This window comes from Nannospalax galili, unplaced genomic scaffold, assembly GCF_000622305.1.
Source record: "Nannospalax galili isolate Female #2095 unplaced genomic scaffold, S.galili_v1.0 scaffold219, whole genome shotgun sequence".
NCBI lineage: Eukaryota > Metazoa > Chordata > Mammalia > Rodentia > Spalacidae > Nannospalax > Nannospalax galili.
Window position 1 is genome coordinate 732,882 of NW_008342641.1, and position 21,685 is coordinate 754,566.

General features: G+C 38.1%; 1 protein-coding gene across 7 annotated transcripts in view; it reads right to left on the reverse strand.

Moving 5' to 3' along the window:
* The window catches only part of Cntln (centlein), a 327,688-nt gene that overhangs the window by 46,478 nt on the left and 259,525 nt on the right, over window positions 1-21,685 (reverse strand). For all 7 annotated transcript variants that reach the window (XM_029566247.1, XM_008838744.3, XM_008838743.3 and 4 more), the window contains one exon: window positions 1,007-1,198. In XM_029566247.1, coding sequence (XP_029422107.1) covers window positions 1,007-1,198 — 192 coding nt within the window. The remainder of the gene's footprint in view (window positions 1-1,006; window positions 1,199-21,685) is intronic.

A 21,685-nucleotide genomic window follows, 5' to 3' on the forward strand; every position in this document is an offset into this window, starting at 1 on the left:
CCTCTTTTCCTAAAATATTTATTATTTTTATTTTATGTGTATGAGTGCATTGCCTGCATGTAAGTGTACCTGTGTCATGCGACACCTGTGGAGGTCAGAAGATGGCTTTGAATCCCCGGAAGCTGGAGTTATGAATGGTTGTACGCTGCCTTGTGTGTGGTGGGAACTGAACCCGGCTCCTCTGCAAGAGCAGCTAGTGCTCTGTACCACTGAGCCAGCTCTCCAGGCCCCAATATCCTCTTTACAGTCAGTTATTCCATTTATAATGTACTCAGTACATTTAAAGTCAGATTTTTCTTTTCAGTGACTCTCCTTACAGCCATGTTCCTACATACACTGCTGTGAGCGTCCAGCCAGCAATTCTCACTGAAGAAAATAATGCATGAAAAACAAATGAGATAGTTTTAAGCAACAGGGAAATGAACTTTCTGATTAAAACACACAAATCCTGTTTCTTGTAAGGTAATTCTATATAAACTTGGGTGGGCCTCACTCCTAAGTTGTTGGCAGGTTACCTGGACTTAGCTATAACTGTTTAAAAGACACTGTTCTTTACTCTAACCTTTGGTGTTTAACGCTTCATTTCCCCTTTCCTACTTTCCTTCTCCTTTTTCCCTGGTTTAAGCCAGCAGCAAGTGTGTAGAGGAAGCAATTCTTACTCTGTTGATCCATCATGTTTGAAAAGGTTCTGTTCAGTTGGAGGAAGACATGGAGAGCAGTGAGGAGATGAGTATGGGAGCAGAGGACAATGGCTAGTTTCTATAGTTCCTGAGATGGACTGTCGTGCTACCTGGTCATTTTTTTCACCCACAGAATAATACTATGAAAAAAGAAAAATAAACAACAAAAAGAATAAAACTTTAATTACTAAAACTGAATGACTGAATCACATACAACATTCCTATTTTTGGACTGGTTTATCATAGTTTACCTTTATAGAATTGATATATTTTTAAGGACGTAGTGATTTATTGTGTGCTTTCATGGCAACATACTTTATAATCACCTTTAGTTTACACTGCAATTGCTTCATTTCCAAATCCATGCTTCTCGAAGGACCCAGTGAGGTAATTTGTGTCTGTGGAGCTATTACTCTAGACACTTCTTCTGCCAGACTTGTGATGTCAGATGAAGACTCCAATTTCTTCAGCAAATCTTCTTTTTCTTTCCGAAGCCCAGCCAAATCCAAAGTTAGTCTCTTTAAAAAAAAAAGCCAAGAAAGATGTCATAAAAGTAATTATAATTAATCTAATAATTGTCAGCATATATTGTACAAGTAGAACATGCTAAAAATAATTATAAAACATTTCAAAAATTCTAAATTCTGCTAAGCCTTAAGGGCAGAGAGTCTGCAAAATCAAAACCAAATGGATTAATGGTCTCAATGGCTTCCAGCTGTTGGTATTTACTCATGATGACCACTTCCTTGCCTTCACACAAACAGGTGAGTCAGATACTCACACATTTGATAACTCTTACTTCAGGGCTACTGTACTTAACTTGCTAAAGATCAAGCTGGAGCAGAAGAGGATGACAGATGTTAGCTGTTTATTCCACTGGGCAGATCTTACAACCCTAGAGATCTGCCAAAACGCCTCTCATTTAGCAACATAAATACTAAGTCCAATTAGCAGATGAGGCTTGTCAGGGATTTAGTTCAGATGAATCACAAGCAAGCAAACTCAAATTTATGTACTTGATTGATAATTGATAAGACATGCTTGGTATGTTGATGTGAAAAAATCACACTTATTACACCTGAATTTTTAGTAACGTAAACATTATTCTAAGTAATGCGTTAGAAATGTTTTATGAAAGAGTGAAAAGTTAGCACCTTATGTCACCCCATCTCCTGCACCAATCTAGAGTCAGCAGAATATCATCAAACGGTAATAGCCTAACAATTTAGAGTACCTTAAGAGGGTAGCTGCACTATTTTTGTTATTTCAAAGCTGGCCGTCTAACAGAAGGAAGGAACAACTACATGAAATAATACGAAGAACCTCAGAGTAGGAAAAAATATCTTTCTTTGTCATAAATTCCAATTAGGCACATCAACTGATGCAGCCAAGCAACTGAAATGTACAGTAATGTAAACGGGGACTGTCGTATTTAAGACTATTTAAGCAGTTAGATACATAGAGAAATATCCCAACAAATTCATCAATAGTACATGCATTTAATATTAAATTATATATAATATCAAATCTTTACATTTGAATACTTCATAAGTTGAAGTATGAATTCATAACTAGAGTTTCATATATATGAGGAAATAGCATTGGCAAGACAAGTATGTCTTAGTTAAAAATTATTTCTTTGGTCATATAGTTTATGACCTAAGTGCATGGTTCTATAGATTTTTTCAGGACACATTTTTTATAAACTGTTCCTAAAAATTAATACCTAAAACTGAACTCATAATTTCTTTAGATCTTCCAAGCATGAATATTCCCCTCCTAGTAATTCTCTATGTCCAATCAGTGTCATTTCTACCATTCTTTTAATGTGGAAATTCATTATTCTATGAGGGCTCGTGCTAGAGCCCTTCTTCCCCCTCAAACTTTCCTGGTTTTCATATCTCTTTTTACCCAACTTTCTAAACCAACACTGATATGTTATTTCCTTTTCTGCGGTCCCTCGAGGGTCTTTCACATAAACAGAATGAAGCTCAGATGTTCATGGACAATAAAAATTTAGCTTCAAATGTGTTTCAGTAAGATAGCACCTTAAGTTACTCTTGCCCCTACCCCTCAGATCGGCCACACCCCAGGCCTGGCTGTCATTACTACATCAACTGCTCTACACAAAGCATTTCTTCTGCTGAACTCCTGTGCCCTTTAAGGCAACTAGGAATTATTTTCTTCACAAAGATCTCTTTGTTATTTACTTCTTTTGTTCTTCAGCAAAGCAGTGTCTCCGTTCTATTAGCATCCGTAGTACAATGCATTTTCCTCATCTGTAAATCCTAGTAATCTTATTAAAGTTTTTATTGGCATACATTAATTAAAGTTAATAATGGGTTTCATTATGACATTTTTTCTTTTGTAATTTATTTTAATTTTTTGTACATTTTAAAATCAAGTTTTTGTGAATTTCATGCAGGACATTTTAATCAGTTTTAATCATCTCTATACCCCCTTCCCATTAGCCTCCCTCCCATATCCCTCTACCACTGGAGTTCATGCATCCTCTCATTTCTGTTAAGTCCTATCTCCAGAAGTTCCTCAGTGCAAGTTCATCCACTGAGGTCTAGTCAGCCTATCCAGAGTAACAGCCTTTAAGAACATCAGCTCTTCCTCACCCAGCTGTAATCAGCTGCCAATAGTTCTTCAACAAGATCGGGGCCTGCTGTCTTCTTCCACAGTTCTGTGCATGGAATTTTGTTTGCTTGAGTTTGTATGGGTCTTGTACATGCTGCCACCATCACTGTAGGTTTATATGAGCAGGGTCCCAGGAGCCTATAGGACTCTGCATCCATATGGTCTTGCACCTCCTCCCTGGCTCTTACATTCTTTCTGTCCCCTCTTCCACAATGATCCCTGAGGTCTGGGTGGGTGAAGCTTACTGTGGGAGCCCTATCCAAGGACCCACACTCTGCAGACTCTTACTCTTTATGCTTTGTGTTCCTGGCCCTTTGTTGTGTGAGGGAGCTTCACTGATGAGTTGAGAGATGTATTAATGTCCTCTTTACCTCTTAGTTTAAGTCCTGTGAGCCTTAGGTGTAGAGGTTGCATTGCAGATGTGTCAGGTAGGCTTGGACAATTCCCAGACAATCTCTATGTATGACCAGTTCTGGAAATGTGGAAATCTGTAACAAACTCTGTTGCAAAAGAAACTTCTTTGGTGAGTGGTAACTGGGACACTTCTCTGCAAATATAAGAATTCATATTTTGCACATAGTAAGAAATTACATTTGTCTAGGGAAGTGACAGCCTTGAGGTTTTCTTTAAGATCTATGACCTCTCCAGCCACGAGTATTTGGCTATGTTTACAGTACCACACACAAGTGTGGCTCCCATTGAGTGGGCTTTAAGTTCAATTAGGTAGCTACTGATTACTCCCAAGATAAAAGTGCCACTATTGCACCAATGTCATTTGCTGTGCTGGTTATTGGAAATAAGGTCTTAAAGCGGGGGTTGGACCATCAATTGATGTCTCCCATAGCAGCTTGTGTAGTGCTCTCCAAAGCTATGAGAGGAAGCCTTTGGGTAGGTGGCTTTCCAGCTCCGTTGCTCCAAATCCCATGTCTGAGGTATGCCCTGTCTTCAGCGATACAGTCTTACCTTCAAGTTCTGGGAGGCCATCAAGGCAATAGCCTGTGTAATTTTGGGAGTCTCTTGGACTACCTTGGCCAATAACTCAAAGGAAGGTTTCTCCTGTCTGGCACTGTTCCTTGTTAGGCAGCCTTCAGCTACACACATGGGCTCATGTAGTCCAACTCATGTTGGACTAATATGATTTACTTCAGTAGGATGAGTCCTTTGGGTATATGGAAAGAGTGGTATAAGCAGGTCATATTGTAGGTTCATTTTCAGCTTTTTAAGAGTTCTTCACGCTGCTTTCCATAGGGATTGCATGAGTTTGCAATCTCACCAGCAGTGTATGAGTGTTCCCTTTTCCCCACAGCCTCTCCATCATTCAGTATCATTTGTTCTCTTGCTCTTAGCCAGTATGACTGGGGCAAGATGAAATCTTAAAGTGGTTTTAATTTGCATTTCCCTAATTACTAATGATGTTGAATACTTTTAAAGATGTTTCTTAGCCATCTTTATTTCTTCTATTGAGAAATCTCTGTTCAAATCTTTAGCCATCTTTTAATTGGTCGCTTGATTTCTTGATTCTTTGTTTTTTGAGTTCTTTATATATCTTGGATGCTAAACCTCTGTCAGATGTGTCGCTGGTGAAGATTTTCTCCCACTCTGTGGGTTTTCTCTTCTCTCCCTTGGTTATTTCTTTTGCTGTACAGAAGCTTTTTAGCTTAATGAGGTCCCACTTATTGATTCTTGACCTTAATTCCTGAGCAATTGATGTCCATTTTAGAAAATCCTTTCCTACACCTGCATCTCGTAGGTTACTGCCAAAGTTTTCTTCTAAGAATTTCAGAGTTTCAGGTTTCCCATCGAGGTCTTTGATTCATTTGGAGTTGACTTTTGTGCAAGGTGAAACATAAGATAGTTTCATTCTTCTAGAGGTGGAGATGCAGTTTTGCTAGCACCATTTGTTGAAGATGTTGTCTTTCCTCCATTGTGTGTTCTTGGCCCCTTTGTCAAATATCAGGTGGCTGAAATTGCATGTACTTGGGTTTGGGTCTTCAGTGATGTTCCACTGATCTATGTGTCTACTTTTGTGCCAGTACCATGCTGTTTTGATGACTATAACTCTAATATAGTTTGAGATCTGGCATAGTAAGTTCCCCAGCATTGCTCTTTGTGCTCAGGATTGCTTTGGCTACCCAGGGTCTTTTGTTCTTCCATATGAATTTTAGAATTTTTTTTTCTAATTCTATGAAGAATATCATTGGGATTTTGATTGAGATTTCACTGAATCTATAAATGGCTTTTGATAGAATGGTCATTTTCATAGTGGGGAAGCTTTGTATTATTGTTTCAATTTCCTTCTATGTTATAAATCTATTTAAGCTGTTGATCTCTTCTTGATTTAGCTTTGGTGATTCTCATGATTTTAGATACTCGTTCCTTTCTCTTAGGTTTCCAAATTTAATAGACTATAGGTTTTTAAAGTATTCCCTAACAATGTCCTGGATCTTTTTGCTGTCTGTTGTGATAGTTCCCCTTTCATCTCTGATTTTGTTGATCTGGAGTTGCTCCTTCTTTCTTCTGGTTAACTGGGCTAAGGGTCTGTCTATCTTGTCTATCTTTTGAAAGAACCAGCTCTTGCATTTGTTGATTCTTTGTATTGTTTCCTTTATTTCTATTTCATTAATTTCTGCTCTGATTTTTGCTATTTCTTCTCATCTCATTGGGTTTGGGTTTCATTTGCTGCTGCCTTTCCAGAGTTTTGAGTTGTAAATGTTGTCATTTATTTATGCTCTTTCTTATTTTTTTTAAATGTAGGCACTTAGAGCTATGAACTTCCCTCTTAGGACTGCTTTTGAAGTGTCCTAAAGGTTTTTCTGTGTTGTATTATCCTTTTACTTTAGTTCCAGGAATACTTTTATTTCTTTCTTCATTTTTCTTATGGCCGACTCATCATTCAGGAGTGTGTTAATCTCCATGAATTCATGTAGTTACTAGGGTTTCTTCTGGAGTTGATTTTAAGTTTTATTGCATTGTAATCTGATAGAATGCATGGAATTATTTCCTTTTTTTTCTTTTTTGGTTTTGTTCAGATTCGTTTTGTGCCCCATATGTGGTCAGTTTTTGAGAAAGTTCCATGGGGTGCTAAATAGAAAGTATATTCTTTGGTGCTTGGGTGGAATATTCAGTAGATGTCTGTTAGGTCCATTTGCTATATGATGTCATTTAATTCAGATGTGTCTGTGTTTATTCTTTATCCTCTTGACCTGTCTAATGGAGATAGTGGGGTATTGAAGTCCCTTAGTATTACTGAGTTGGGGTTAATCTGTGTCTTAAAGTACTGTGGTGTTATTTTTATGAATTTGGGTGCAAACAGAGTTTAGTGCTTATATGTTCATGACTGCAATATACTGGTTAATTGTTCCTTTGATTAGAATGAAGTGACTCTCTTTATCTCTTCTGATTGTTTTAGTTTGAAGTCTATTCTGTCAGATATTAGAACTGTGAATGCTGCTTGTTTCATAGTGCCATTTGAAATATTGTTTTCCAACTTTTCACTTTAAGGTAGTGCCTGTTCTTGAAGGTGAGATGGGATTCTTGCAGACCACCGAAAGATGGATTTTGTTTCTTAATACAATCAACTGTCTTGTGTCTTTTGACTGGGGAGTTCAGTCCATTGATAATTAAAGTTATTATTGAAAGGTGTATCAGTTGCTGGCATTTTAATTTCTGTTTGCATTCTTGGTCTAACTCTGTGTTTCCAAGATTCATTCAGTTCCTTTGTGTTTCCCCTTGGGTACAATTGTTCCTTTCTTAAGTTCTTTGTACTTCTTCAAGTATTCTCTGAAGGGCTGATTTGGTGGGCATGAATTCTTTCAGCCTATTTGTGTTGCAGAAGGTTTTTCTTTCCCCTTCCACTATAATTTTTCTGTGTAAAATTTTTCTGTTGGCATGTATGATCATTTAGAACTGGGTATACTTTGTTCCAGGCTCTTCTGCCTTTCATAGTTGGCACTGAAAGTTCAGCTCTAATTATCCCGTATTTTCCTTTATATACCACTTGTTTTTCTTTTGCTAGTTTCAGTATTCTCTCTCTGTTCTGTACATTTAGTGTTTTACTGTGATGTGCTGTGTGTGGGGGGTTCTTTTCTGATTCTACTTGGTGTTATATGTGTTTCTTGTATTTTCATGGGCATGTCTTCCCTTAATTTTGGGAAACTTTCTTCTACTATCCTGTTGACTATCTGGTTAATACCATGAACCTGAGATACTTCTCCTTCTTCTATGCCCATGATGTATAAATTTGATCTTTTCATGGTGTCCCACATTTCCTGCACATTCCATTCTTGTTTTTTTAAATTTTTTTTCATAGCTTTTGCTTCAGCAGTCCAATTCTTCAGCTTTATCATCCAGTCTTGATATTCTGTTTTCCATTTCATTCATTCAATTGGTGAGGTGTTCTCCTGTCATTTCAAATTGAAATGTGAGGGGATGAACATGGCACGATTTGGGAAACTCACCACCACTCGGATGCCAGAATCAGGTACTCTCAGCCTCATTATATTTTAATCCATGGCTAGAATGTATTTTTATCATATTGACCCTCCCATTACCTTCTCTTTTCTTCTTCTCATTGATTCCCTTCCTCTTCCCAACTAGTGTCTCTTCTCTTTTCATTCATGTCTTTTTGTTTACGAGTATGTGACTCAAGGAGTTTAATTGGAATTCCTTCGAGTAGCATGTGTTGGGGCTTCTTCATAAGAGCATAGGCAATTAGCCACTAGCCAGCTATACACTAAAGAAAATAATCTGCCTATAGCTCTTCAGGGAAAAGTGAGGCCTCATGAACCCTCCTTTTCATTGATGCTGAGAGGCCCAGGCTTGTGCAGGCCTTGTGCAGATTATAACACATGCTGAGGCCAAGAGTACCCTGAAGACAGCATTTCACAGGACTTTCTCTAGCTCTCATGTTCTTTCGACCCCTCCTTCTGCAGTGCTCCCTGAGTCCTGGAGGTGCTGATACAGATGTTCCATTTAGGGCTGAGCATTTGACAGTTACCTAGTCTCAGCACTCGGTTCTGTTACAGGTCAGCAAATGCCAACTACAACTTTTATTCCGTATTTATTACCTTACCATATAAATTAAAAACACATTTATGAATAACATTAATGGAATTTTACTGAGGCAGTATGTACTAGAGTATTTTTAATTCTGGTATTAATGGTAAGGAACTAAATTAACTCATTTGAGGATTTTAACTCTTGGCTGTAATTCCAGTTGGATATCAGGCAGCATAGGAGAGTTGGATTGTATGAGGCTCTGTACTTCCTATGAAAAGTTCCTGCAGCTTTTCTCAATTTTATACTTATAACAGAACTAGAGTTCTATTTCTTGTATTCTGGAAATGTGTCTCCAATGAAGAAACACCAAGCCAATAAATACATTTCTTTAAAAGTCATGTATATGTAAATTTCCAAACCAATTTAACAATACAAAATGTATTAAATGATGAAACAATGAAATTATGGAGAGGATAAATAACATTTATCCTCCATTAAATACATCATATTTGGGGGATGGGGATATAGTTTAGTTGGGAGAGTACTTGTGTAGCAGACATGCGGCCATGAGGCCCTAGCACTGTATAAACTGGGTATGGTCATGCACGCCTGTAATTCCAGCACTCAGGAGACAGAGGCAGGAGGATTAATATTTTAAGGTCATCCTTGGCTACATAGCAATTGTGAGGCCAGTCTGAGAGATATATGAGGCCCTGCCTTAAAAATATTCTTTAAACAAACAACATTTAGTGAACAGTATTTAAAACCTATAGTCTTTAACGCCTATTTCTAATATTACTTAGATATAGAACTCCCCTGGGATTTTGGATTAATGAATTAGAGTACATTATTATCTTCTCTTAGTTTAAGAATTCTATATATTTGAGAAATGCTATAGATGACACAAGAAGTATACATAAATTTCTTTTTCTTACACTTAGTTTGGTATATGAGAACTACTTTTTTCTTGCTATAAAGAGATCATGACATACAATCTACCAGTAAATTGTTACCCTTAAAATCACTATTACTTTCATACTATATTTCCATCTCTAACTGAACATTTAGAGATATTTATGGCACATCATACATAAAGGAGAAACAATAAAGTACAGACGAGAGCCATCATTTCTGGATTTTAGTTCTCTGGATCTAGTGCTCAGTTGTGTCACTATACTCAAGCCTGAGATTGTTTTCTCCGTTAGAAATGGAGATGTCCCTTGTCTATCTAATGAAGGCAGTTTAGAGGAGAATATAGCCTCTCTACTATGATGTGCCAAAGGTGACCTTATAGAGTCTGGGGATGTGTTTTAAAGTGAGGACACAGATTAATAAGGCTGTTTTGCCTATGTATGTGTATATAATAATGCTGTCGTTTGTCTTGAGGTATAGGTTCAGTTTAGGACGTCTATGAGCCTGCATGCTCTCCGCCTGTCTCCAACAATATAGTCCTTCCATAGTCTGCTGGAACCCTATTTCATTTCAACATCATGATTAATTACAAAAGGTTTTGAAATTTGTATTGATACATGTATATTCAAATACTTCTAACCAGTTTATAAGATAAAATTAACTATAGTAAACTACTCCAACAGCTATCAAAATACCTGAAAGCAAATCCTGAATCCATCACTCTAGAGTCCAGCCTTGGCAGACAAAAGAAAAATGAGGAGGAACCCCATAGAGGGATGCTTTTGGAAGCCCTTGTCAAGAAATTCCAATGGACTCTCATAAGAACATTTGAAAATTGCCCTGTTCTGACTTTTTTCTAGTTCCCTGTCTAGAACTTGTAATGCTAATTATTCTTGCCTTTACTTCTCCTTTATATCTGCTATTCATGATTCAAGGACTTTATTCTCCCCCTAGAGATAAGAGTTATGCAATTTGGGCGTCTTTTAGATAGACCCACTGAAGGGGTACTCCATTGTCTCACCCTGTGTTCAGCATGGAAGAATCCAGAGCAGTCTAGGTCTCGATTCCCTATTGGCAATTTGGGTAGCCTCTTCAGAAGATGGTGTGATAAGAACAGGAGGTAGGAATTGGCTAGGTAGTTAGGGTAAAAAGATCCAAAGAAAAGTAGCCAGTTTCTTGGTTAAAAGTCAAAATGTCCTTGGGACTGTTAGCAACATACTCTGTGCCAAAAGCCAAAAATATCAAAAGTATTTGGGAGCTTGTATCTAATCCTTAAAAGATTTTAGGGTTAGTTCTTCAGAGAGGGGAATGTGAATGTTAGGGTACCTACCCAAAAGCCCCATAAAAATAAATGAAAGAAGAAAAAAAAAGAAAAGAAAAAGAAAAAAGTGATGGGGAGATATGGGAGGTGTTGGAAGGGAGGGAGTGGTCATGGGTTTGATCAAAACACCTTATATGTATGTATGAAATTCTCAATAAAGTTTTTGTAAAAGTTAAGAAAAATAAAAATAAAACATTAAATTAACTATAAATTTAAATTAGATACTACTTAGAAATTTTATTAAACCTATCATCATTACATTATCTTAAGTAAATCAAGCTGCTGTGGACCAATGTACTCTGGGCATGATATGGCCATTACCCTCTTGAACTCCCACCTGCTGTGATTACTAGTGGGCCGTATTTTTCCTTGAAGCTTTCTAGGCAGTTAACTGTTGCTGTGGGGATGGAGAGAGCTCACAGTGCCCTGCTCCTTCTTGAGAATACTCAGGCAGTTAAAGACTGCTGGGAGGGAAGGAGACATTTCTTCAGTGGTTTAACCACTCACAGTTTCCCATCTATGTAGCAGGTAACTCCTCACTCATGCTCCTCTAAGTAACCCTAATTAAACTCACTGTTTTTCCAAGCTAGACTTGGGGTGGATTGTTTCTCTGGTCTGTCTGTTACCCCTATCTGTGGTAAACAGGTGGATTGTTTGTGCCCCCAGGAAAAGTTCACATATCATAAGTACACAAAAAGAGTATTACATAATTTTATTCACAGGTGGAATCTAAAATAAGGCTGGTTCCATTTTAACTGGGGAAAACAGAGTGGCATCTACCAAAGGCTGGGAGAGGTGGGGAAGAAAGAGAAACAGGTTCATCAGTGGGCACCAACTGCAAGAAGTTCTGATGTGCACAGCAGGGTGGCTGCATATAATAAGAGTGTATTAAAATTTTCAAAAGGCTAGAATCAAGGATTTTGAATATTTCTACCATAAAGAAATGATAAATGTTTAAGGAGATATGTATGTTTAACCCAATTAAGATATAATCTGATATATTGAAACAACACATAGTGCCCCATAAACATGTACATTTTTGTTTGTTACATATCAAACTTTTTTATTTAAACTAAAAATATGTAACACTGAGGAAGTTTAAGTCTCTGAAAAGAGGAAGAAACCTCTCTAAGCAACTACAGGGGCAATGACACATATACAGAAGAACATATTCTTTAGTAATTAGTCCTGAGATAGGCACAATTCTCAGACAACTTCCAATGAACCACGTTCTGACACTCTACCTTGCATGGAGTTGGAACCTGAGAATAAAAATGGACTATCATTGTAATAAGTTATATCATGCTACAGTAAAAGGGGATTCTATGAATGTGATCAGAATTACTACTCAAGTGACTTTCAGGTAAGATTATCCTGACTAGTCCCAACCTAATCAGGCACCCCCTTGAAAAAAGGCCAAGTGATTCTCCTGGTGACCTCAAAGTGTTTCCATGTTGGGAGAGAATACAGAGAACTACTAGGCAAGGACCCGAGGGAGGTGTCTTAGTTACCTTAAATACAGTTGGGATAAAAGACCTGATAAAAGCATCTTAAAGAAGAGAGAGTTTATTTTCGATTACAGTTCAAGTTACATTTCCTCATGGTTGGGAAGCTATGGTAGCAGGAATCTGCAGCTGCTGGGCATATACAACCACAATCAAGAAAAAGAGACCAATAGACGCTTGTGTTCAGCTCCCTTGTCTCTTTTGTGTAGTCCACGTTTCCACACCTATGGAACTGTGCTGTTCACAGTTAAGATGGTCTCAATACCATAATTACCTAATCTAGATGATCTCTCACAGGAATGACTAAAGGCTATTATACTCTAGATAATCCTTTACAAGTGTGCCTAGAGGGTATCTCCTGAGTGATTCTAGTGATGTCAATGTGACAATCAATATTAATCCTCATAACAACTCCTTATTAACTTGGCATTCCAAAGCATTAGTTTTAAGGCATAATCTTCTGCCCCTTGTCCCCATAGGCTCATGGCCATTTCATAACACAAAATGCATTCAGTCCAAAAAGTACCCATTTTTTTGTTGTTGTTTAACAATTATAACATGGTTTAAAAAAATCCAAAGTTTCTTCTGAGACTCAGGGCTCCAATAATACTGAAAAGCCACTTACATAATTCTAATATAAAAAGACACAGAGTAAAGATTCCCATTCAAAAAGAAAAAATTAGGGCACAGCAAGGATGATCAAACCAAAATCCAGTAGAGACAAAGACAAATCCTATAGTACCATGTCCAGCATCTTGGGCCCATTTGGGAATTTTCTGTGCTCCAAAAGGGTTGGACAGGTCCACCCCTACAGCTCTGTTGCCTGCTACACACACAACCTCTGTCTTGGACCACATCTATTCCATGCCTATGCAGCTTTCATTGATAGACCTCTCATGATCTTGGTGATCTCATGATTGCCAGCACCATAGGGTCTCCATTGCAATGTATGCTTCACCTTCATAGTTTCATGCAGTGGTCTCCCAGGACTTTCTTGAAAGAGAATCCAACCTTGTTTCACATTGCCTGGCCTCAGCAGCTTTCTGGAACATGAAGCAAGAATCCCTGACCCCATTAATGTTGTATCTTTCTTACTTGGAAAACCAGTAACACATAGACCATGTTGCCAAGTTCTATTGCCAGGTTAGGATGGAGCCTAGTTCCCTTGGATCAAGTACACCAGCTTCTGGGTGGTGACCCTGAGAAAACAGAGAAAATACTTCCTTGGTGGCTGTATTCAAAGAGGTGCTTGCACCCTTTTGGGGCATTTCTGTTTCAGTTAAGATTCTCTCCTTTAAAATGAATTTCCATTTTCACAAAATGCAGCCTTTGATGGACACGGGGTCTTGCTTTCAGGGCAAGGACCTCTCCTAATGACCCAGTGAACAAAGTGAGGTTTCTCCTTAACAATGATTGGTGTGCTGTCCTTTGTGCTCACTTTGTCTTCAATTTTAAACTTGCTCAGACAGTGCTCCTCACTAAACTTGCATTTTTCTTAACATTCTGCTCTCACTCACTGTAGATATGGCTAAGACTAGTGAGCAAGAGCCATGCCACAGCCTGAATGCTATGCTGCCTTGAAATTTCATCTGCCAAGAAACTAGTCCATTATACCTGTATTCAGCCACACCCAAGTTCTTAGTACATGGGCAGAATGCAGCGTGATTCCTTGTCAGAATGGAATACAAATGGCCCCTGGCCCAGTTCCTCTGAAACCTCATGAGCTGGGCCTCTGTTGTCAGCTTTCTTTCAACATTCTTGTCTTCCAAGTGCCCATCTGAAGGGTCCATTAAGTTCTTCTCACAGCATTTAAGGGATTTTGTAGGTTAGTTCCAAACTCTTCCACAGTCCACATGCAAGCCAGTTCCAAAGGCCCATGAGCCACACTGTCAGGTTTATAGAGCAATGGCCCCACATCTTGGAACCTATTTTCTTTATTAGTTAATTGCATAATTGTTGTGACAAAATATATGGCAAAGAAACTTAGGGAAGGAGGGTTTATTTTGGCTTACTCTTTGAGGTTAATGTCCATCATGGTGTGGAAGTCGACAGGAACGTGAGGCAGCTGACTACACTGGATCCACCATCAAGAAGCAGAAAACAAAGACTGCTCAAGCCTAGCTCACTTCTTCCTTTTTAGGCAGTCAAGGATATCAGCCTATAGAATAGTGCTATCCATAGCTAAGGTGGTCTTTCCATTTCAATAAACATAATTAGATAGTCCTTCATATGTATGCACAGATGGTGGCTTGTTACTTAGGTGATTTTAGATCTCTTCAAGTTGACCATCAATATTAATCATCAAAGTTATGCAGGGACAAATGAAATATTTAAGAAAAATACAGATTTTAATCCTTGTCTTCTCTCTCTGTGTTGGGAGAGTTCAGCTGACAAAGTTGTGGTTAGGATGCTGGTACAGCTAGATAGGACTGTGATTTTAGAAAAAAATTGTTATGGTAACACCTTTGGCATCTAGCTGAGAGTGGCGACATCACAGCTGTGGTAAGCACTTGCAATTTCTGGCACTTCTTTGGAAACTTTAAAGTTATTTTGAGAAATGAAGCTTTACTGTGAGACTTTTAAATACATATGCTTATGAGAACGTAATCTATAAAATGTGTTTTGGAGCAGGAAAATAGAAATAAAATTCAAATTTAACACTATCTTGTGAATTTACAACCCCCCCCCACCAGGAAAGCAACCTAAACTTGAGAGCATTTTTCTGCCAATGAATAGGGTCAGCATTCTTTTATGCAGAACATTATACTTTTTAATTTACTATTATTTTCATTTTATGTTTATGTGTTGTTGCCTGTATGTATCTAAGTGCACCCATGTTGTGCAATGCCCATGGACAGCAGAAGAGGGTGTTGGGTCCCCTGGAACTGGAGTTATGGACAGCTGTTAGCTGCCATGTGGGTGCTGGGATTCAAACCTGGGTCTTCAGCAAGAACAGTCAGTGCTATTAATCACTGAGCCATCTCTCCAGCTCCCAGAATATTACAGTTTTATAGAGAATCAAAAATAAAAGAAATAAATTATGTTTGTTTCCCTGCCAACATTAAAAGCACATTCACTTACTTGATCATATGAACTATCAAGACAATCATATCAATTTCAGAGCTACCAAAACACATATTTCCTATATAAGAACATGGGAATATATACAGTTCAGAGTTTCACATTTAAAGCATGAGTTGTTCTTTATTTTGATACTTTAGATCAGCAAAGAAAATAAAAAAACAAAATGAACAACGACATCTTAGAACTGTAACTATCTATTCAAATGAAGTTTCATGAAAAAAATCTTCTCAGTTACAACCACACTTAAAAACCATTTTCTGATAAATGCAGCTATTAAAACCTACAGTATATTTCAGAAAATGTCAAGCAAATGAAGGTAATATAGAGGACTTTTCATCAATGCTTTTCTAGTAGTTAGACTTCAGTAGCCTTTAGAGACCATTAAGTACCCTTTGGCTAATTGGCCAATGGTAGATTAATCCTCTTTTTATTCCAGCAGCACTATTTTAATACCCTTATACTCTGTCAGTGTAGTGTCTGAATGACAAAATAATATTGTGCATGAATAATAAGCAGAAAAGTTAAATTAACATTTCATGTTTCACATGCCATACCTGTGTCAGAGAACTTTCTTTTTAAGTCATTGACATTCAACATTTTAAAACAATCTCATGTTGACATCTTATTGAGGTGAATTTTCCTAATTACTGCTAATTGCCTATCAAGAAAAAAAACTCTTTTCATGAAGTGCAGTTGTCTAGCACAGATGAAACCAGCTCCAGTGTGCACATTAAAGATGAAGCATGACACTTAAGGTGCTACTTTGTTATAAGGTCATATTAAATATGGTGTGCAATTAACAAAGCCGTTTTTATGGTACTGAAACTGCCAATCTGTCTTGATGTGTTCAATTTAGATTCTATCACAGAAATATGGGTATCTGCATATGGATAAGAGGGAAACTGCTCTCAATAACATTTACATGGAATAAAATTAACTCAATGCCCTTACACCTGGTAACATAAGTACTAGATAATGACCACATAAAATATTATTTTGTAAATATGTTTGAATATGATTCCTTGAACTAAAAATGAACACTATTTCAAATGGCAAATTGGTCAAAATAGTGTTTGTCTATTTGTAAAAAAAGAGCTTAACTGATGTATTTTCATGTCCTATGTTCAAGTTACCAGAAAAACAGTTATACTAATTAATATGCCAGATACTTGAAACTTAAAGTATATCATCACTACCAAAGTAATTTCTCAGAGTTCAAGTGGCAAGAGTTAGGAGGGCTCAGTGTCAGTCCTCCTAACACTGGACAGAGAAAGTGTCCTTACTCCTGAACACGAGGCCACAACACATACCCATTCTGGTACTGTTCTCCAGCAGGATTGGAAGAGGCTGGCAGTCTCTTCCAAAGGATAAGCTAATTAGTCTGTCTGAACCTGTCCTTGTCACTTTGTTTCTTCTACAGCCTACACTTAGCTAATTCAACTCAATACTCACAGATACTGTACATCTCCCACCTTTAATTCTATTTTTCCTCCACTCTTTTAATATATTTTTGAAACACAGTCTCCTTGTAACCCCAGTTGGCCTGGAACTTGCTATGTAGACCACACTGGCTTTGATCTCAAGGAGACGGGCCTGCCTCCTGAATGCTGGGATTAAAAGCATGTACCACCACACCCAGCTTGTCAATATTTTTTTTCAGTTTGAAAGATATGTGGAGGTAAAATAAAAAGACAACCCCAATTAAACTACCCCCAAAACAAGAAAAAAATGAACGTGGTAATTTAACAAAAACAATAGCTGTTCTGGGTTGATATTAACACTATATATCTAAGTAATGAGCAACTATAAAATGTTGAGTGAAGTTATAGTTACTGAGCTATCAGGAAGAGATGACATCAAACTCTAGGGTTCATGGTGGTGATTTCCTCATTTTCCTCTAATGGAAGACTTTTGAACTTTTGATAGAAAGACAGTTAAATGCTATGTTCTGTGCCATGGTACGTTAGAACTTTGTAATTTTCTCTTTGATTTTATAGGGGTTACAATTAAGTCATGACCAGGCTCTTCACAGCAATAGCCCACTCTATGGTAGCAACTTATGTATTAGTTACATTTCTATTGCTTGATTAAAGCATCATGACCAAAAACAGCACACGGAAGAGTGTACTTCTGCTTAAGTTTCCAGAGTGACAATCTATAATGGGTCAGCAAGTAGTAGGCATGGTGGCAGGAGCAGAAAGTTGGGAGCTCTCATCTTCAACCACAAACACAAAGCAGAGAGAACACTGGGAAGTGGGACAAGGCTATGAACTCTCCAAGCCTGATCCCAGGGACACTCTTCCTCCTAATCTCTCCAAAGGGCACCACCAACTGGGGACCAAGTGTTCAAATATGTGAAGCAATGGGTGACCTTCTTATTTAAACTGGCACAATACTCTAATATATATTATATTGGTTAATTGTCATATGCTATTAAATATCACTGAGAGGCTTACTCTGGAAGTGAGGTTCCCCGGTCCCTTCCAAACTCAACCATGTCAACTGTCCTTCAAAATCAAATGTCTGAGTTAAGCTGGCCTTCTAACTACGTAAGAAAGAGGGGGGAAAACAGCAAGCAGCTAAGAGCATAAAAAACATTGTGCCCTTCAACACACATTGGAGAAAAGACAACACCCTCAACAAATGCTGATGGACAGCTACATGCAGAAGAAGAAACTAGATCTTTATCTCTCACTCTGCACAAAACTCAACACCAAGTTGATCAAAGACCTCAACATAAGACCTGGTACCCTAAAGCTGATAGAGAAAAAAGTACAAAGGAATCAGTGTGGCGGTTCCTCAAAAAACTACCCCGTGCTGTAGCTAGATCACTCTTGGACATATACCCAATATCCTCCTACAGAGATACCTGCTCATCCACATTAATTTCTGCTCTATTCACAGCAGCCAGAAAATAGAAACAGCCTAGATGTCTATCAACTGATGAATGCATAATGAAAGTATGGCACATTTAAACAATGAAATAGCTTCAACTGCTAAGAAAAACAAAATTATGAATTTTATAGGTAACTGGATAGTGCTGGAAACAATCTTCCTGAGTGAGGTAATCCAGATCCAGAAATTTTAAAAAAAATCACATTTTCTCTCATATTTGAATGCTAGCTTTGAATTTTCAGATGTGTGTTTTATTTGGAAAACCCAGAGGTCAGGAAACTAGAAAAGGCCCAATAGGGGTGGTGGAGGCTTCGTGGAAGGGGAACTAGAATGCAATAATATAGGGAGCAAATGAGAATAATGGAACAGGTAATATTAAACAGGGTAAGGCATCAGAAAACAAGGTAGAGGAGGGATATGGGGAGAAATAAAATATACAGGCCCTCTGAAAAAGTCAGACGAAGACTACTATTGTAGAAGCTTCCCAAAACATAAAAGAAGTTTAAATGGAGTTACTCTATAATGGGGGTGGCGGGACAACACCCCTACCAGACCATGGGATAACAAATAAAAAGCTCAGCCAGGAATGTGTTATTTTGAAGTTGTTGGCCAGGATGGTCCCATAGATCCCCCAAATTACTAGCTATTGCCAATGTTCTTTGTTACCTCCAGAACTTGAACCTAAGACCCTGTTGCTGGACATATTGTATACTTGATTCATAGAACATGGAGAAATCAAGCTGGCACTGAATTCAAAGCTCCATTGCTTATAGGTAGCTTTCATACTGTTGAAAGTTGCTATGCATGCTATCAGAAAAAAAAGTAGCCATCAATCTTCCCCACGTGAACTCTGAAGGAGTGTCAGTAAGGACAGGCCTGTTGGGATGTGCCCCCCAGTACAGGAGTGTCATGAGTGTCATGGGAGTAACCAATCACTTTGATGGATTTAAGCTTGCTCCACAAGATGGAAGCCATACCTGGCCCTGTTATCAGAGTCAAGAACATGTGGCTAGACCTTAAGGTCACAGACCTCAAGGGAGCTCCCACTACAGTTCCTCTGATAAAAGGACCTAGTATTAAACCAGTATTAAATTCCCAGTGACATATTATTTTACTCATAGATTTAGTGCATCTCCCTTTCTCTTGCCAGGGAAGCTTCTTTTTAACAATAGATGGTGATTAAGACAGAGACTCACAAACTGGTCAATGTGCAGAGAATTTGAGACTTCAGAGTGCTCAGCCTTAAATGAGATATGTACATAACACGCCTTCTCCTGATCAGGGACTCTTTCATAGGAACAGTGAGTGAGAACATGGTACGTGTCAGAAGCACTGAATGACTACAGTGAAACAATATTTTCCAGACACAACATGCTAGTTCCACATATGAACACACAATGGTGGTAATAGCATGGACAAAACCTATGCAAGCTCTAGCCAAAGAAATTTCCAATGTGGAATGGGGAGGTGGGCATGAATCCTCCCATCACTGTGGAGCAACTAGCGACAGCTGCTGGGAGAGGGAGAGTAAGTTTGGTTTAAGGATGTGGCCCTGGTAGGTCAGCCATGCTCCAGTGGATGACTGCATAACTAAGAATACATGTGCAGCAGAGATCGGTCTTGGTTTTTTTTTGTTGTTGTTTTGTTTTTTAATGAGGACACAAAATTGGGTAGGTAGGGAAGGTGGGTGTATCTGGGAGGAATTGGGGGAAAATATATTGTATGAAAGTCTCAAAGAATTAAAAAAAATATTTAAAAAGAAATTAAAAAAAAAAACAAGCAAACAAACCCCCCCCCCCCCAACATTATGCCCTTGAGGACAGGTAAAAGGAAACTTAAATTGTTTACTCCATGACATAAAATGGAAGGGAGGCTAGAATCTCATCTGTGCAGGGAATGCTTTCTTCTGCCCAGAACTCTCCATCTGGAACTCCAGCATGATTGCTTCAGCAGGGCTTCCCCAGTCGGTGTCTGCTGGGTGACTCTAAGTGCCCAATTTGATGATACTACCTTTGTGTTTTATCTGTTCTTTTACTTGGAAGCCTCACCCAGGGACACTGCTCCACCCAGGACTCTCCACAGGGAGCTCCAGCTGCTGCCTCAACAAGCCTTCCTCTGTTTATTTCTGCTGGATGTTCTGAGTGCCCAATTTTATTATATTTTTCTATCTTTCTGCTGCTTTCCTCTGCCTGTTACTCGTTACTCATTCTTTTATTTTTGCATTCTGTGTACTTCTAGTAACTCATTCAAAACCAAAAGCACAACTATGGTAAATCATTTCCCTGGCTCTTACAACGTACATGAGGGCTGGACAGATGGCTCAGTGGTTAAGAGCACTGACTGCTCTTGCAGAGGACCTGGGTTCAATTCCCAACACCCATATGGTAGCTAACAACCATCCGTAACCCCAGGTCCGGGGGAATCCGACAGGCTCTTCTGTCCTCCCCAGGCATTGCATGACACGGGTGTACTTATACACATGCAGGCAATACACTCATACCAATAAAATAAAAATAATAAGATATGTTTAAAAGTACATGAACATTGAATTTATTTATATTATATTGAAGGAATTCATAGGAATAGCCCATTTCCACAATAATCTAATATCACCAGCATGTCTGGGGTGATTAAGAACTTAAAGGTTAATGATCATCATTTGTATTTCCATGTTGGACATATTGTTTGCATGATAACAATACTTTGAAACATGTGTAAAGTTGTTCTGTGCCCTAGTTATCTGAATTATATTTTGTCAGTTAAACCTTAAATACACTGAAATTATCAATACTTGCATTATTTATTTTGATTGTGATTTAATATTTAGATTTACAGGTTCTCCTCAATAAGGCACCTCAAGATACATCCAATATACGTGCACTTTTAATTACCTCCTCCAACCCCTCTCTTCTCCTAGCCCCAGTTTTGACCACTCATCGTTCTCCTCTCCAACACTTTCATCACTTAACTTTAGGTGTCCCTTTTCTTGCCTTTATTTTTACTCTACTGGATTCTCCTTTCTTGGCCCTTTTCATTTGTCCCGTGTGGCCTTAACATGTATGCCCATACATGAAATACAGAAACTGCTAGGCATACACATATACAGTCACACAAAAAATAAAAAGAAGAGGATGTTCAGAGAAGACAAGCAAAACATGCCTAGGGCCACACTTGCCCATGTGATTTCAACTGGATTACTCACTATTCTCAACAAACTGGTTTCTCATCTTAACATCTTTTAAGCTTTCCTTTGTTCTAATGGTTCTGCCCCATACATACTACCTTCAAAATCAAGGGTTTCAGTCCCAAATGCCATGTCCTTCAAAATCCTTAAAGAATGATAACAATGAATGATTGTTATTCCTCTTTTATGCTTTATATATACATATACATGTGTACACAGATACCTATGTATGTACATATATATGCACAACTATATACAGGATGCACACATATACACATATATGTGATATCTTCCTTGCGTTGTGATATACATATCCATTTCTCTTATTAGTATCTTAAACAGGGCATAAAATCATATTTAATACATTATTAAATATCCTATTATTGCAGTACTTCAGATAGGTTAGGTACATTGAACTAATAAAAAGTATAACAACTATAAAGGCATTCATACATGTAAAATT